The sequence below is a fragment of the Pseudochaenichthys georgianus genome, chromosome 3 (genome assembly GCF_902827115.2).
Source record: "Pseudochaenichthys georgianus chromosome 3, fPseGeo1.2, whole genome shotgun sequence".
NCBI classification, from domain to species: Eukaryota; Metazoa; Chordata; class Actinopteri; order Perciformes; family Channichthyidae; genus Pseudochaenichthys; species Pseudochaenichthys georgianus.
In genome coordinates, this window is record NC_047505.1 from 2,557,890 (window position 1) to 2,575,954 (window position 18,065).

The 18,065-nt window shown below is 44.4% G+C and overlaps 2 protein-coding genes across 5 annotated transcripts in view; one reads left to right on the forward strand and one right to left on the reverse strand.

Annotated features, from left to right (window-relative positions):
- The window catches only part of ccdc102a (coiled-coil domain containing 102A), a 98,283-nt gene extending 89,171 nt beyond the window's left edge, over nucleotides 1-9,112 (reverse strand). Inside the window, exon 1 of the mRNA XM_034106504.2 lies at nucleotides 8,780-9,112. The gene's annotated coding sequence lies outside the window, so the exon portion shown is untranslated. The remainder of the gene's footprint in view (nucleotides 1-8,779) is intronic.
- Nucleotides 9,113-11,101: 1,989 nt separating this feature from the next.
- Nucleotides 11,102-18,065, forward strand: part of txlng (taxilin gamma) — a 13,581-nt gene continuing 6,617 nt past the window's right edge. For 2 of the 4 annotated variants that reach the window (XM_034104241.2, XM_034104244.2), the window contains exons 1-3: nucleotides 14,661-16,000; nucleotides 16,454-16,624; nucleotides 17,284-17,478. In XM_034104241.2, the coding sequence (XP_033960132.1) occupies nucleotides 15,452-16,000; nucleotides 16,454-16,624; nucleotides 17,284-17,478 (915 nt within the window). In that variant the 5' untranslated portion in view covers nucleotides 14,661-15,451. The other 2 variants (XM_034104249.2, XM_034104257.2) reach the window with 2 other exon arrangements.

The following is an 18,065-nucleotide window of genomic DNA, read 5'->3' on the forward strand; positions in this document are numbered from 1 at the left end:
CAAACAGTGGGAGGAATGTGTGTAAGCAGCCGGGGTTACTGAAGGTACACAGCTGCTCACTGCATCAGGCCAGAGACACAGTCCTCTCAGTCCATTACAGAGCTGCTAAAGACTAAGCCCCCCCATCACTGGATGGAAGAACAAACTTCAAATCTTTGCAAAATCACTCTTTTAAAGACGAAACTGTTCATTGAATTTTTTTCTATGCTGTATGTGCACCATTTCATCTTACTGACTGGAAATGATTGCCTTAACGGTTTGTAAAGGACTCTTGATTAATAAAGTTTTTAAAAAGTAATACAAAAGTTGGCATTTGACCACTTTCAGTTAGCTTGTTTCAAATGCAACGGTTGTTTGAACATGTTTTTGGTTCGATGCGTGAAATAAGACCACAACACAAGCTGAGGAGATGTTGACATACTGTCAGTAAAAACCCCACTGATGTTCCAAAGTCCAATAATCCCATTTCTTTTGATCAAGGGACTCCTTGCCAAGCTAACTTCTGGGTTGGCCTACACAAGTACGTCATCACTGCATCACTGTATTTGGTCTTATTGTAAGTGAAGTGCACTTCCTCCCCGCGCAGACAAACAGAAACAGTCGGGCAGACGGAGATAAGGGCTGGGACAGAATGGTGTGGAGGCTGGGTCGCTCGGCTGCTCTGGGTTGGCCTGAGCTTCAGAGACGAATGAGAGGATGTTGATATTCCACACAGGAAGACTGACGAACAAAAGGTCTGCTGGACGCACAGGGGACACAGACCTTTTGGAGAGAACACACCAGACCAAATCCTTTCACACAGCTGTCGTTGTATGAAGTGGCTCATTAGCTCACACACACTGATTTTATGAGATGATCAATAATCCATCGCCCTTAAAGGCCCTGTCACACTGTCCCGAAATTGACACCCGATGGACACACGAATATGGAATTGTGAATTTCGCACGAAGATGGCCCCGAACCACACACGAAGGCAACATTTACATTACATTTAAGAAATACAACTGCAATGAAAGTACCAAAAACAATTATGTTACAGTACTATGATACTGTACTGATATCTTCAGACTTTGTTCTTTACTTTCTCCGTCTTTATATGTAGAAGATATTACGTTTTCTCCGTCATTTTGTTGTTTCCATAGCAACAACAACTTCCTGTCAACTCGCCTTCAAAATAATATATTATATCCTTTTTAGTTTCACAGAACACAAATTGGGTTATTTACATAATATATTTACATGATTTTGTTGTGCAATAAAACAACCCGATGGACACACGATAAAGGAAATGTTCAAATTCGGCTGTGATCGTAGCAACATCGGGCCGTTCGTGAGGGCATCTTAAGCCTTCGTATGACCGCCGGCGGAGTTTCTCAGGCTCCGGCAGCAACTTCGTGAGCGGAGGCAAAATCTTTGGCATGCCAAAAAATTGCCGAAGGACCTTGCGAAGGTTCATTTTCGTGTTGAATTCGTGTGTCAATGTTGCCCTTCGTAAGGCCATCGTGAGGGCATCTTGTTATCATCGGTGCCATCGGGCATTCGCCCCGATCAGAGTGAGGGCGAATGCACCGATGATAACACGAAGATGACACGATTTGACAAGATGCCCTCACGAGTGCCTTACGAAGTTGCCGCTCACGAAGTTGCTGCCGGAGCCTGAGAAACTCCGCCGGCGGTCATACGATGGCTTAGATGCCCTCACGAATGGCCCGATGCTACGATCACAGCCGAATTTGAAATTTCCTTTATCGTGTGTCCATCGGGTGTCAATTTCGGGACAGTGTGACAGGGCCTTTAACATGTGTGTTGAAGAGAGAATCTCTACCCTAAACACACACATATTTGGTATCTGAACCAGGAGCACATGGCTGCTGTTCTGTCTTTTGCCTTCAGAAACTCTTTGTTTCCATGACAACCACCAGTATGCATGACTGAGTGTGGTGTGTGTATGTGTATGTGTGTGTGTGTGTGTATTTGGGTGGAGACAGAGGGATTCTCTCTTCAACACACAGGGCCGATAAGTCACACTGAGTTGAGTGGAATGGAGTGTGTGAGGATGATGATGCAGGCGGAGATGAAGAGGGAGTGCAGACGAAGCAGCTGAACAGATGGTCTGTCTGCTGTCTGAACCTCAGGACACTTTAGTGACGTGCAGGAAGACACTTGCAGGGACAGCACTGAGAACCTAAATATCCAGATTTATTACACGGCTTAGTAGAATAATCGATTTTGATTGGTCAATTTGGACATTCAGAGGTTGTGAATACTCGATAACACGCTGCTGCTAAGCATAACATCACTGTTGCTAAGCTGGACGTCAGATAAATCATCAGAAGACAAATAGACAGGAAGTAAACACTAACAGGACCACGGTATGGGCTCGGCAGTGTTTAAGCACTTGTTAGTGGAACTGTGATCAGACTTGGACAGTTGCATCGATTATTGCTGCCGTTCACTTCAAGTTACGTTGTTGTTGTGGCAGTACCAGCCGTTGGTACGCCGTTTCTTGAATGGAAGCAATACAATCATTTTTAAGCCAATAAAATCCTTTTCAATTCAATCCTGTTTTAATAACGGTAGCTGCAGATTATCCCTTAATTAATCTACATTAAAGTCCAAGGTTTTGTCTTGACCAGGTAACAGAGGCGCTGCCTTCATACCAAAATGCAGATTTTCCCTGTAACATTTGAAAGTGATGCCAGAAAACAATATTTCTGTTCTTCAAAAACGGTATAATGTCTCGAAAAATATGAAATATGAACAATATGAAACTCGTGTCAAAGCTAGGGGAAAGATGTCCGGTCGGTCTGCTGGACGAGTGGCAGGCAGCAGGCTTATGCTGCGTTCACACCGGACGCGATGCGAATATTCGCTTCGCTCTAGTCTAACGGCCCCTACACACGGCGCCGTGCGTTGTCGCTTGCCGGCGGGGGGGGGCGAAACTCAACCAACAACCAATCACATGAATCTCCCGCCCCAGACACACAAGCATGCGGTTTGATTGGCTAGAGCATGTACTGGCATATGATTCGATTGGCTGACGCCTCCATCGAGGCGTCAAAAGTAAAACATTGCTCTACTTTTGCTTTGCTCCCACAATGCAGTTTGGCGAATCGTGATGTCACCCCATTCAAAGTGAATGGGCAGAAGCGTTGAAGCGGCAATGCACGCCGCCGTGTGTAGGGGCTGTAATGGTGCGTTCACACCGGACACGATGCGAATATTCGCTTCGCTCTAATCGCTCGAGTTTCACCGCGGCTGCCAGCTGTGTTTACTTGCATCATTCAAACAAGACGCGCTGGCTCGGGAGCTACAACCACAACAAAATGAACATATTTTACCGTGATTAAATTGTAATACACGTTTCTAAATGACGCCGAAGTAACAACATACTGATAAAAACCATAAAGTAAAAAACCATTAGTAAAAACCATGAATTAATGCTTGACAAGTCTGCAGACAAGACGGCAGGTGAAAAACCCTTTAAAATGCTTGTTTTCTGAATGGAGATTGGGTCGACCAGGCTAAGCTAACGTTGTATATGCTCATGGCACAGACAGTCTGTGGTTTGTACTTGTTTAACTTTTGTCTAGTTTCTGAACAGATATGAGGAGCTGTGATCTCTGTGTGCTAACAGCTAACGGCTGATGTTTTCTGGTTGAACGTCAGTAACGGCAGGCTGAGATCCTCACCGCTGATTGGCTTTCGCGAGAAAGCGTCACGTGAATTTGACGCTCGCGTTTGACGCGGCACCGTTCAATCGCCTCAATCGCGTGATTCGCGCAGCGTCCACCGCTTCATGCTCGCCGTCGGAGCGAATTTGCATCTGTCCGCGTCTCTGCATTGACTTTACATGTAATCGCGCCGCCCCCAAACATCGCATAGCGTCCGGTGTGAAGGCAGCATTACACTGAAACTGATTTCTGAATCAGATCGTTTCTTTTACTGTCCTCTTTTCTGTAGAGGAAGTAAAGAAACCGTAACTCTGGATGTATTTGTTGTTTGAGGTGCAATATGAGTCAACAGCTTTAAGACATGAAGAAACTATTGCTTTGCTCTGATGTATTCATTCATCAAGTGACTAGGTTAGGGAACCGAAACTCGGTTCCAGATGAGAACCGATAAGAAAATGCCGGGTACCGGGTACCCATGCAAAATACACAATTTCGGTTCTGCTTAACGGTTCCTAAGTGCGGTAGACCCTGTATTCCAGCGGGTCCGTCTGCGCCGTGCGTCCGTCTGCACCGCGGCGCTGCGGTGACCCGGTGGAATACAGGGCGGACCTGGAGAATCACAGAACGGCCGGTCGTCAGCGGGCCGTTGACGGCCGGCTCGGTAGTCGGTACGCTGACGGCCGGCACCGCCCTTCATTTTTTAAACGGCATCATGTAAATTGCGCTGACAGGCGACAGAGGTCCACAGTTGCCCCACAGCGAGGCTCCCCCGCCCTCCAGTAGACAGTTCACGAGCTCAGTCACTTCATAACACCAAAGATGGGTCGCGGTAAACGCTCTGAAGTGAAGCTCCACTACACTAAAAAAGAAAAAGACAAGGCCTGTTAATAGCTTGCCACAGGCATAGCTCGGTTAAAATAAAGCACAGCTATTGTGCATGTATTTTTTTTATTTGTAACAATTTCAGTTAAGGCAAGGCAAGGCAAGTTTATTTATATAGCACCTTTCAACACAAGGCAATTCAAAGTGCTTTACAAAAAACGAAAGCCATTAAGAAAATGGCATTTAAAATCAGTCATTAAAAAGAAAAGATAATAAAATAAACATTAAAAGATAAAATACATGGATAAAAGTTACAGCGCAGTCTAAAATATGAATAGTTCAATTAAAGGCAGCGACAAAAAGAAAAGTCTTCAGCCTGGATTTAAAAGTAGTCAGAGTTGCAGCGGACCTGCAGGTTTCTGGGAGTTTGTTCCAGATATTTGGAGCATAATAACTGAACGCTGCTTCTCCATGTTTAGTTCTGACTCTGGGGACAGAAAGCTGACCAGTCCCTGAAGACCTGAGAGATCTGGATGGTTCATAAAAGCTTAAAAGTTAAAGCTTAAAAGAATAAAGATATTTTTGTTATCTAAACGTTTGACCTCTTTCTTTTACAATTTTGGAATCGAAACGGGGAATCGATAAGAACCGGAATCGATAAGCAGAACCGGAATCGGAATCGATACATTTCAAACGATACCCATCCCTAGAAGTGACGTTAGCGCCCTCAACCTATAAACTAGAAACCCCCTGAAGTCTATTCCACCTGCCTGCATACAGTGAACTGGTGTTGTCGTGCTCGAGACCGGTCTCGAGACCACTTTTTAACGGTCTTGGTCTTGTCTCAGAAACGACTGCATTTGGTCTTGGTCTTGTCTCGGTCTAGGACCTATAGGTCTTGAGATGTTATGTCAAGACCACGGCTGTTGCCGGGGATGTGATTGGATGTCAAACGCAATGTTCAAAAAATTCAACCAATAACGTGACTACGAATCTCTGCCCTCATGCGCCACAATGTTTGTAAACATGACACTGGTCTATACCGGCTGCTACACTCAAACAATCTTGCAGTGAAGATGTCGCAACATGTGTGTGTGTGTGTGTGTGTGTGTGTGTGTGTGTGTGTGTGTGTGTGTGTGTGTGTGTGTGTGTGTGTGTGTGTGTGTGTGTGTGTGTGTGTGTGTGTGTGTGTGTGTGTGTGTGTGTGTGTGTGTGTGTGTGGCTTACAGGGCCTTTACTGAACACAAACTCCTGAGTGTGTGTATGAGAGAGAATGTGTGTGTGTGTGTGTGTGTGTGTGTGTGTGTGTGTGTGTGTGTGTGTGTGTGTGTGTGTGTGTGTGTGTGTGTGTGTGTGTGTGTGTGTGTGTGTGTGTGTGTGTGTGTGTGTGTGTGTGTGTGTGTGTGTGTGTGTGTGTGTGTGTGTGTGTGTGTGTGTGTGTGTGTGTGTGTGTGTGTGTGTGTGTGTGTGTGTGAAAGGGTTTTCCTTCATCCTGCGTTTGTCTAAAAAGGTGCTTCCTGGTTGGTTAGTGTTTTGTTTGTTGCTTAGACCTATATACCGTAACATTTATATTCTGTTTTATATTATGTTCTTACTATGTTACTGTTTTTATATGAAAATAATAACTTTTGGAACAAATATGATGAAGTTGAATTGATATCTTAATCTTACGTATATGTGTCCTTTCAGATCAAATTGACTATGGTGTCTTCCACATGGTATTGTAAGTGTATCGTGTAGTGTTGGATTCACAGTAGTCTTGGTCTTGGTCTTGACTTGGTCTCGACCTCTTAAAGTCTTGGTCTTGGTCTCGGATAAGGTGGTCTCGACTTAACATATGGGTGTTTTGTTCCTCCGGATGCTCAGATTATGTTCCCTTCCTTCATGTGGTTTGGATATGATTCAGTGTCTCTTCAGTGGGGACAGGGCATTTGGATGGTCAAACCTTGAGTGTCTCTTTCTCTGCAAATGTGTCCATATCGTCCACGGCAGAGAGCGAAGTGCTGGAGCGAGGGAAGCCGCTTTAAATGAAAACTAGCAGCAGTTTTGTTGACAACAACAACTAGAGATCAACAGTGTTCAGCTGTGCTAACTCAGCGGGCTTCAGACCACACACAATATTTTGCCAAAGAAATCAAAACCAAATGTTTTTCTGCTGCTGCTGGAACGCAGCACACAAACATAACATCTGTTAATGTGGGAGTCCTTGGGATGAAGTGGTCTGAAGTGGGAGGTGGGGGTACATCTTTGTAATTATTTAGGGGCTTTAGTGTAGTCTCTTTCAGCCCAAACATTACAAGGCCTGCCGCCTGGATTCCACTGGGTCCGTCTGCGCCGCGCCGGGCACAGAGACGCAAGGCGTTGCACAGCAGTCTCACTCCCTGATCGTCCAATAGCGACGCTTGGTCAGGGTCCCGTGGCGTCCAGTTGGGACGCGCCGAGGCTCCTTCGGCTTCATAAAGGGACGCAAAGAGCTTTCAACTGATTGCAATGTATTCCCATCGGCGGCGGTATTTGACACTCAGGGAAGCACCGCATCGGTCCATGTCGGCGGCCCTTAAAGGCAATGTGAGCGTCCATTCCCATTGGATAACGGAGGGTTTTACACCCGGAAGTAAGTATTCTCCTTACTGTCGATTGGTTTTACAGTGATATCTGCACGACTCATCGACTCAAAACCACCAGATTACCTTTGTTAATTACACAACATTGATTGGTTTAAATTGTGTGCAATGCTTTTGTGTTTTTCCCCTTCAACTCTGAGAAACAAATAGTTGTATCAGAGTTTAGGATGGCCGAAGACATTACACTACCCAGAATCCTCAGCTATCGTTTGATACTACACCATGCGCTTTGCTCGACAAACCCCGTGAGTATATAATTACATCCTGAAATGATGATTTGATTTTCAACATATGGTTTCAGCTCTAATGTGAGAAGGACACTGACATCGCCCTGTTGGATCACTCCTGACTTACTGTGGTGAATCATTGAATCACTGCTCGACCCTGTTAAGGGGGTTTCCAATCCCCTTTGTTTAGGGCCAGGGATAGTTTGGAAATGTTCAATACAGCGCCTGGTGATGCCGGACGTTTAATCCAATACAAAATCACTGAATGGAGTTTGATAGAATTGAATTCATCCTCTGTTTCCCCTGACGAATTGATTGGCTTGAAACTTTGCATGTCTGTAGTCCACAATCATGCCTTACTTTTCACAAGCTCAAAATACTGAAACACGTAATGAGAACACAAGCTTTATAGTATTTACATGATATACATGGAACTGGTATACCCAGTCAGCTATCCCTTCTTAGAGTAAATCCCCCTTTCAGTATAAAACTGTTAAATCAGAATCTATTTTTCATCTTTATCAAAAACGGTCACTTTGGATAAAAGTCCCCTAAATGACAAGTACTCATCCTTAATGGAATACAAACACACTAGCTTGCAGAGCACTCATTAACCACCAGACCAACAGTTTATTTTAGCCATTATGGAATTTAAATGTATAATCTACAGGTGATCAAATATGCCATAGCGTTTGGACCTGAGATAGCCTTATTTTATTATATTTAATTTGTACGGGTATATCTATATTTAATCTATATTCCATTTTAATCGTTTTTGTATCATTGTTTTATTTGATGGTGCTTTCTGACAGTTGATCTTTAACTGTGTGCCGGCACCATTTACACCAAGGAAATCCCTCGTTTGCTAATAAACATGAATCTGATTCTGACATTAATGTGGGAAAAAAACAACTTTCTCGGAACACTTCATATATTTCTCTGCAGAATAAGGCAGCTGAGAAATATATACACACACACACACACACACACACACACACACACACACACACACACACACACACACACACACACACATGTACAGACACACGTGATTTGTGGAGAAGTCCTTCTGCCCAGTCGGAGCTGGGACTGAGTTTCACTATACGGGCTACAGGCTACTCTCTGGAACAGTTGTACATCTACTAAAACAAGTCAGACATTTGAAAAACTCCATGAGCATAGGAACAAGCTGTGTGAACTTCACGGAGACTTCAACAGTCCAAACTAGTGTCTCTGTAGTTTGTATGTGAGGACCAGGAGACATCACGGACAAAGCAGCAAAGTCATTAAACCTTCAATGCTCTGTATGTCTATTATCTGGTGACTGATACTCCAAAAGCCGATGGAAATGATTGGCGTCATTTGACACCAGTGTGTCTCAAAGCAGTCAAACTATCAGCCGCTATAACAGAAAAAGCAGGGCAGAACGTACCGTGAAGGGAGCCCGGTGAACACCGCTGTTATCCTCGCCTGGTACAGTATTTTTATCCCGGTATAGCAGCTGAGGCTTTCCTTTTCCCGACCAAACCCCGGTGTGGTAGATGTTCTCTTTCTGCCGTTTTTTCTCTCTGGTCTGGTGAATGGAAAACGTCGTCCTCACTTAGGAGAGAAAACGGGCGGGTCTCGAGCCTTTGATCAACGCGTCCGACCAATAGGCGGCCGATCTAAAAACAATATTCTGCTGTGAGACAATCGGGTTCTGTCTCCAACACACAGGCGTGTGCTCATTGGCTGGCTAAGTGGTAACCTCCCCGTTGAAATGACTACAGCACCGGGAGAAGAGCTGTGGAATGTGATGCCTCCGGCTCCTATCACTTCACCTCCAGCTGTGGAACAACGCGCCACGGATCTTCACTCGAGGTCCAGGGGACCTGCCCTTTGGTCAAGCGTGTGCAAAAAAACATTTTGGTAATGAATCATTATTACACATTTGTAAGGATATATTCTACAAATGTGTAATAATGGGAGCTATGGTCATTTATGAACGCCTGTATCACAACTATCAATAATACAAATCAAATTCTGAATTTTAAACATGTTGTTTTTGTAAAATAAAAAATGTGTTATTATTCTATAATAATAATCACACATTTAGAATATGTCTTCATGTCAACTTCCTAAAGTCAACAGGAAGATCAGTTCAAATGTGTTGTTTTGTCAGACCAACAGTGCAAAAACACTGGGGTCTTCCAATATTGGAAAACAGAGAGCTTTCTCACACTGGACAAGCTTGAACTTTACAATTGTTCCATAACAAAGCAACACACACATGCACAGCGTAAATGTTTGACAGAGCAAGTGTGCTTTTCCAATTATGTCCCATGTTATTATTTATAGCATGATATGATACTTTGGGGAGCAGCTCTTGAACTTTGCTTTGACAAATATGTGCCCTTGTCGTACGATCTGTCAAACAGATCGTAGATTGAATAGATGTATGTAATTAAACAAGTTTTAAATATCTAATCTAGTAAAGTTACACTGGGCCAATAAGTAATTGGCTCGATCAGCCTAAATAAATGCTAAACCGAAAACGACACAGCAACTATGAGACAGTATCAGCTAGGTCAAGAGAATGACACATTCATAAGAAAACACTGGCGCCCCCCTATGGCATGCAATGACTGGTCTACCATAAAAACATTTCAAACTTTATTTTGTTTAAAGTTTTTAACAGTTTTCTCTTGATGGTAACAACATAGAACAAAGTCATGAATGGTCAATATTGACCCCCCCATTCCTCTATCTTAAACCATGACTATTGCATCTCATTATAATTCATATTTTGAGAATAGTTTGCCGGAAGTAGGGAGACAAGCCCCCCTCCAAAACCAGTTTCACACCTAGGCCTAAATGCTACCGTGAGTTATGTTCAATATAAGACTATAACATTGTCTTTTCATTTCCATTTAATACAAACAAAATACTTCACATTGTTACTGACTATGATACATTTCCATAGGTTCTTTGTTCTACCTCCAACTGGTTTGCATATGTGTTAGTATGGTTTTAAAATGGAGTCTTGAAATGAGACTGAGTCAGATGATACATCAGAATGAATATTGAGTATAAGCAGCACTTGGCGGCTGGTGGAATTCTTTCTAGGTAGGGCTGTGCCACATGCAATCAATTTCAGCAAACATCCCAGTATGACTTAATGCAACAAAAACAGGAGTTTTCAGTGTTAATTTACCAGTCTTAAATTGTAATGCCTCCATAAACAATTTAAGCATTTGAGACTGAGGACTATACAAAAACTTAAAAACAATGGCATTAGCAATACTTGCATGTGTATATGATGCATATATATCATATCATATGTATATATATATATATATAGATATAGATATATATATATATGTAGTATACATAGATAGATAGATATACATTAGATTGTTGCTTTTGGTTTGACTTCAGCTGCATCAAGGTAGTCAGATTACTACCAGAACTAAGAGTATACTTCCTTCAAACTAAAAGCCTAAAAGTGTATTTTCTGTGAAATACATCAATATTATTCATAGTATTAGATGAACAAAATTGGATATTTACTTCACATACCAGAGTAGCGAAAACGATTATGGTATGATTATTATAATAATCCTACATAATAACTAGTGACATTAGCATTTTCTTTATTGCCTGATAAACATTGAAACAAACGTGTGTTGCCACGCATTTTATAGAGAACTGAGTACAATTGTTATACTTGATTATAATATGTTCTTTGCACAAGTTCGACTAGTGCTGTAGTTTGAAAAGATTTAACCGGAAGTGTACTAATTATCTGACAGTGTCCTGCTTCCATCCAGTGTAAAAACACAGGTAAAAACGCTCTAGCTTTTTTAGCACAGTATTTGCTTTTTTCTATATAACTTAAAAAGGTGTATATTAGCGGTCACTATCAGCCGGAAATTGTGACTTGTGTATTCTCCATCCCACATTTGATATTTGCTAAAGTAAAGTTCACTTTCAGTATTAACCATCAGGACTAGCCACCAACTAGCTTTTAGCACAAGATTAGCATTAGCTCGGCTAACAGTAGCAAACTTGTAAGCTTACATTAGAATTGTGATGTACCCTTTCCCCGAATACCTGGTGTTAAGAGCGATTTACGCTTGACCCTCTAACTTCATATGTTAACGGCAGTTTATTTCAGGTGATAAATAGTGAAAGGCTTGCTGTGCGTAGAGCTAACGAACGATAGCTAGCTATCATAACCAGGAACCGTACGCGCTGACCGATGGGACGTCACACCAGACTCCCTTTAACATGTCTCAGGTTTACGGCTGCATCGCTGATCTTATACAGCACATTGCTTTAACTCTATACATGTAAACGCATTTATGTGTAGAATGGTGTATCTTTCAATTCGGCTCAGCAATTAAACTCGATTTTATCTGTATTCAAACGTTTTTGGAGTTGGTTAACGTTACTTCCCGGGATCATGGGAACCGCCGTTAAGTATCCCTTTGTTAAATATTTTTACGTTATCTTGAGTTGACTCATCGTTAAATTATAAGAAGGCCGTAATCCCAGAGTTGTATATTAAGTGAACAACACGTTTAGTAGCTGGTACAGCAGTCGGTCTCAGGTGCTCTGTGTGGGGCAGCTTGTTCTGATGCCAAACGACCCGTTGTGTATCTGTTCAGTTGACAGTTCATTGTACCTGTGCGTTCACTAATATCAGATATGTTGGGGTTTGAAGTTTATCAGTTTACACAGTGCACACCAACACACGACAAAGTTAATTAGCTACACTGACTGTTTTGTGTCCTCGAGGTTATGTAGTTTATTATTTCATGTGTAGACATCATCACCTGTTCTGAGCCTTTCATGTGACCGTTTGTGCGACGCTGCTAAGCTAACGTGAACAGTGAACGTTGTATTGTGTAGGCATGACTCAGCCGGCGTGGTAGTAGGGGGCATCTGCATAACTTATATTATGTGACAGAGGCAGCCTGCTCCACACCACACGTGGTTGACTTTTGCTGTCTGGTCTTATTGCACCGCTAAACTAAATGTCCACTGTTGCATGGAACCAGCCACACCACACAAGCTAAGCCCAGTTTCAGAGAGGGTGTACATCAGCCTGGAGAACATCAGCCTGGAGAACATCAGCCTGGAGAACATCAGCCTGTAGAACATCAGCCTGTAGAACATCAGCCTGGAGAACATCAGCCTGGAGAACATCAGCCTGGAGAACATCAGCCTGGAGAACATCAGCCTGGAGAACATCAGCCTGTAGAACATCAGCCTGTAGAACATCAGCCTGGAGAACATCAGCCTGGAGAACATCAGCCTGGAGAACATCAGCCTGGAGAACATCAGCCTGGAGAACATCAGCCTGGAGAACATCAGCCTGGAGAACATCAGCCTGGAGAACATCAGCCTGGAGAACATCAGCCTGTAGAACATCAGCCTGGAGAACATCAGCCTGTAGAACATCAGCCTGGAGAACATCAGCCTGGAGAACATCAGCCTGGAGAACATCAGCCTGGAGAACATCAGCCTGTAGAACATCAGCCTGGAGAACATCAGCCTGGAGAACATCAGCCTGGAGAACATCAGCCTGTAGAACATCAGCCTGGAGAACATCAGCCTGGAGAACATCAGCCTGGAGAACATCAGCCTGGAGAACATCAGCCTGGAGAACATCAGCTCAGATTTGATCCCATGTAGCTTAGTCCATTGTCCCCGTCAACAAACTGGTTATACAATTAATAACACACTGCGTTGTCTGTATTGGGAAAGTACTCAAAGATGGTCAGATTCAGCTGCTAGGATGCTGTTATTAAGTTTTCAATGTCAAATTCTGGCTAATATTAACAACTAAAATAAAGACATAGTTCATAATTTTCTGTGGTTAAACCCTAGCAATCGAGTCATGAGCCTTTTCTGTGCTGCGTAGCCTTCACACTCGGTAACATGCTTTGGCAACACCGGTACCTGAAACTACCATGCCAATAAAGCCCCTTTGAATTGAGTAATGGAAAGAGATGTTTGAATAAATGAAATGAGTGAGAATCCTCACCACCTTATTTACGGCCATGCTGTCATTAAGTTCATATTTTCAAACAATTCTGCTTTACCTTACATTTCTAGCTTGTCATCAGGACTAATGGAGGCAACGGGAGTTTGTGAGCTCGATGTGGCGACCAGAAGAATAGTGGGGGGCAGCGACTCTCCCCCCGACCTGGACAGCCCATGTCAGGTAAGCACCATTACCCTCTGCTTTATGAGAGGTCTTCTTCTCTCTCTTTTTTCATGCCCTTGATGATACTGTCAAGTAACAGTTTTGTTTGAAATATCCTGTACATTGCACTGGATTAGATACAACTGTTTCTCTAAAAATAGCTTGTCATTTTTTAGCACCATTGCTCTTTCAATACATGGGTTTGGCTCTTCACTCCAAAACCATCCTTTTTTACAAATGTTTTTTTTGTTCATCAAAAACCTACAGTTAAAGGTGGGGTAGGTAAGTTTCAGAAACCGGCTCGAGATACACTTTGATATTTTCCATGGAATGCCCCTAACATCCCGATAGCAATGAAGTGCTTTGACAAAAAATCCATAAAAAAATGTCATCTGTAGAAGCCGTAATACTGTAAAAAGTACAATGGCCTACCTGCCTGTCAGCCTTCCATCGGGGCACAAACTTATCTCGTGCCCTCATTGGTCATGTGCGCGTTCGTGTGTGTTGGAGGAGGGGCTCTGAGAGGAAGTGGCAGATTTTCTCCGGTTGTGTAATTTCAAATTCTAGCGATCTCGAGCCGGTTTCTCAAACTTACCTACCCCACCTTTAAGTATTTAAACATTTAAAAATACAAATGTGTAATCATTTAAAAGAAAACAAATCCGATATATCAATACTTGTCAGTTTTGATGCTCCATTCAACCAACAGAATGTTACTGAGGAGGTGATTGGTCGTCCACCAATATGTAGGTCGGTGGTTTGATCCCCAGCCCCTTCAGGCGACATGTCGATGAATCCATGATCGAGATACTTAATGCCATATTGCTCAGAGGGCAGGGCCACCAGTGTGTGAATGTGAGTCTCTCTGAGGAGGGGCACCTTGTTTGGCAGCCCCTGCCTTTTTACAACTGTGTGAGCTATATATTGCTGCTTCGTGATCGTGTGTGTGTGTGTGTGATCAGGAGGAGGTGGCGGCAGCGTTTGGTTTGGGCCTGTGCTGTGCTGAGGAGGAGAGGGGGGAGACTCCAGGCAGAGAGGACAGCCCCAGCGACCTGGGAGAGACGGAGCTGGACCCCGGGGGAGACCTGAAGAGCGGGGAGGACAAGGCGTTTGGTAGGAACACTGTGATGGCAAGTAGATTATAGAGAGTGGACTTTGTCTTAGTATAAAAGTATATGTATATCATTTTTTAATTTAAATATATACAATTCACGTACTACATACTAAATCAGACCCACAATACTCACTGGAATTAATGTATCACTTAATAATACAAAGCTTAGTTAAATACTCAATTCTGATTGGTTAATGTGGGCTTTCAGAAGTCTGCCCTTTCTCCAAAGCAGGCTGTTACTGAGGGAGCTCTCAGCAAAGGGACCACGTGCAGTCATATCAGTCCACAGAAAGCAGTCCAGTCAATCTAACCAAACGCTTACAGCTTTCCTCCATCAGAAAACTAAATGAATTCATTTGAATATTCATCTCTATATTTGTGGACGGCATAATGTTTGCATTCATGAGGGCTAACGTGTCCCCAGTAAAGAGCAGAGAAGAAGGCCACAGACTGTGGCAATGTTTAAAGACGGAAAAGAACAGTCTACTTGGACGGTCGCCGCAGTGTCAGCCGTTGCTCTCCAGTCGAAAGGACCGTTATTTCCAAGCGTAAGCAAAACATTCATTTGTATTGCTTGCACTTGGGTATTTGTATTGTGGACATGTTGTTGGTTTATATAGTGGTCTAGTAAACTGGAAGAGACTCAGTGGGCTGGTCATGAATGGGAAGAGAACCCCTTCGGCCCCCCCCCTTGGTGTTGGGATCCTGGTCCCCCGTCAGGGTTAGTGACCGGCTCGCTGCATTATCCCTTACTTTAACACTCAGACTATATATCTACAATACAAGAATATACTACTATGTTATTGAGACACTTTGGAGGAAAACATATTGCTGCAGTATTTACATACATTATTATTATTATACGTATTCATCACATGAAAGCTATTCTCTATTCCTTGCTGATTCAGCAGTTGTCTTGCAGCATCCAGACCTGTAAGCGGGCGTTGGCCAGTGTCCAGACCTTTTCCCTCTTGATGTTGCAGCTCACTTTGAGATTGGATGAGACGCCTCGGGGCTGCGCAGGCTCCACCTCCGGGCTGCGCAGGCTCCACCTCCGGGCTGCGCAGGCTCCACCTCCGGGCTGCGCAGGCTCCACCTCCGGGCTGCGCAGGCTCCACCTCGGGGCTGCGCAGGCTCCACCTCGGGGCTGCGCAGGCTCCACCTCCGGGCTGCGCAGGCTCCACCTCCGGGCTGCGCAGGCTCCACCTCCGGTGCATTCCGCTTGTGTGATTGTGCTTTTGGTTTGCGTTGCAGGGAAGGAGGTTGTTCTTCTGATGCAGGCCCTGAATTCCCTCGCCACTCCTGAGGAGAAGCTCGCTGCTCTGTGCAAGAAGTATGCAGACCTGGTGAGCTGAAGATGGGCATTTGAACAGGGTATCTAGTATTCCAGCAGTCTCAGGTTCTTCAGAGTACACCGTCCTGTACTAAGAATGAAAGACCGCTCTGCAGCTTTTAAGTTGACATATTTCTCTGGTATAAAGTTCTGTTGAAGTTCACTAGCCGTCTTTGCTTACCACTAACGAGACACAACGGGTAAACAATGAAATAGTTCAGTGTATTTATTTCCTTAGTGCACAACGCTTCTTTCATCAAGAGGGTGTTTTTGGGTTTCTACTAGAACCATGTCAAAGAGAATGTTGTGTAGACCGTGTGCACTGATGTGTCACCCGGCTCTGTAGCAGGCGGGTTCTGACGGGCCTGACTCGGGGGCAGGCAGCGCCCCTGGTAACACGTGTATACGCACAGCATGTGTGAGTTCTGTTGTAATGATGCAATCCTCTTGATGTTTCCGTGTGCAGCTGGAGGAGAGCCGCTGCCAGCAGAAGCGTCTGAAAGTGGTGCAGAAGAAACAGTCTCAGATAGTGAAGGAGAAGATCCACCTGCAGGGCGAGCACAGCAAGGCCATCCTGGCCCGCAGCAAGCTGGAGAGCCTGTGCAGGGAGCTGCAGCGGCACAACAAGACCCTGAAGGTAGCCGGCCGCCATCTGCTGTCCACACTGCGCTCCATCGGCTGCTTAGGGATGGGTTCATTGAGTAGTGAGGGACAACTCAACAGCACTTTGTGCTGGGCAGATCCGACTGCACTGACAGGGGGGTGTAGTTCTGAAGCTCTCGCAGATGGTACTGATGTTGAACTACAGTATGTTCATAATGGACTTCTAAAAGCCCACTTGATGCGTTGTCCCGCGTGTTCTTATCGCCGGGTCTCATGCAGGCCTTATAAACATGGACAGCAATGCATGTATACTGTTACATTAGGTCAAAGGTTGTGCTGCCGTTCACATCAGTCCCATTCAAACATGTGGATAAAACAAACAGCTCCAGGGACCCACCCAGCTCAGTAAACTCATCACTTGACAGTTACCATGGTTACGCTCATTGTTCAGCTCTTGCTTCAACGTAGAGTTTCTGAAAGAGAGGTGTCTAAATGTCAGGAAGCTGCAGATGTGTTCCTCCAGGCCGCAGCCAAGCAGAGCTCCTGCTCGCATGCAGAGGCAGCACTGCAGCAATGTGGTGTGTGTTCAGTGGTATGGAGGATCCTTGGACCTCAAAGTGGCTTTACAGAGATGGTGAGAAGAAATCTCATCCGAATCCAATACCGTGTCCCTTCACTCTCTGTCCCCTGCAGGACGAGAACGCCCAGCGGTCCAGGGAGTATGAGGAGCAGAGGAAGGAGGCCATGCTGCACTTCCAGATGACGCTGAGCGACATCGAGGTGCAGATGGAGCAGCACAGCTCCCACAACACCAAGCTGCGGCAGGAGAACATGGATCTGGCTGAGAAGCTGAAGAAGCTCATCGAGCAGTATGAGCTCAGAGAAGAGGTACGAGTGCTACTCCTGCCTCTCAAGCAGCTCAGTCCCAACGTGCAGCCTCTTCTCTGCGAACTGTAGGCGCGTTCACACCGCAGTACTTTTCACCCTTTAGTTCCGAAATGTTGCGTTCACACCAAAAAGAGCCAGAACAAAAGCAGGGACCTTCGTGGGAGGAAAAGGTTCCTATGTCTGATTGGCTGGGCGGGTTGCAAACCACGCCCCGTCAAACTCCAGAAAGATTTTGTCAAGCCGCCATTTTATTATCCTCGCATTAGCATTATTAGCATTATTAGCATTAGCCCAGCGCAGAAATGCAGAGAGACTAACTTATGGCAACACAAAAGAAAGCATGGGAGAGGAGGAGGTGTCGGCGATCTGAACTTAGTTCATGAGAACTAAAGAGTTCTCATGAACCTTTGTGGGAAAGTGCTGCGGTGGGAAAGCGCCTTTTGAGTCGGTTTGCATGTGGAATTTAATTCAAAGCAGAAATTAAAATATGCTTAAACATGTCGGCCATTACACTAAACCACAGGGCAAGAAGACGATCAGTGTTAAATGAGCCACTTGCTTTCGGGGAACCCTATTTCTGTCTTTCT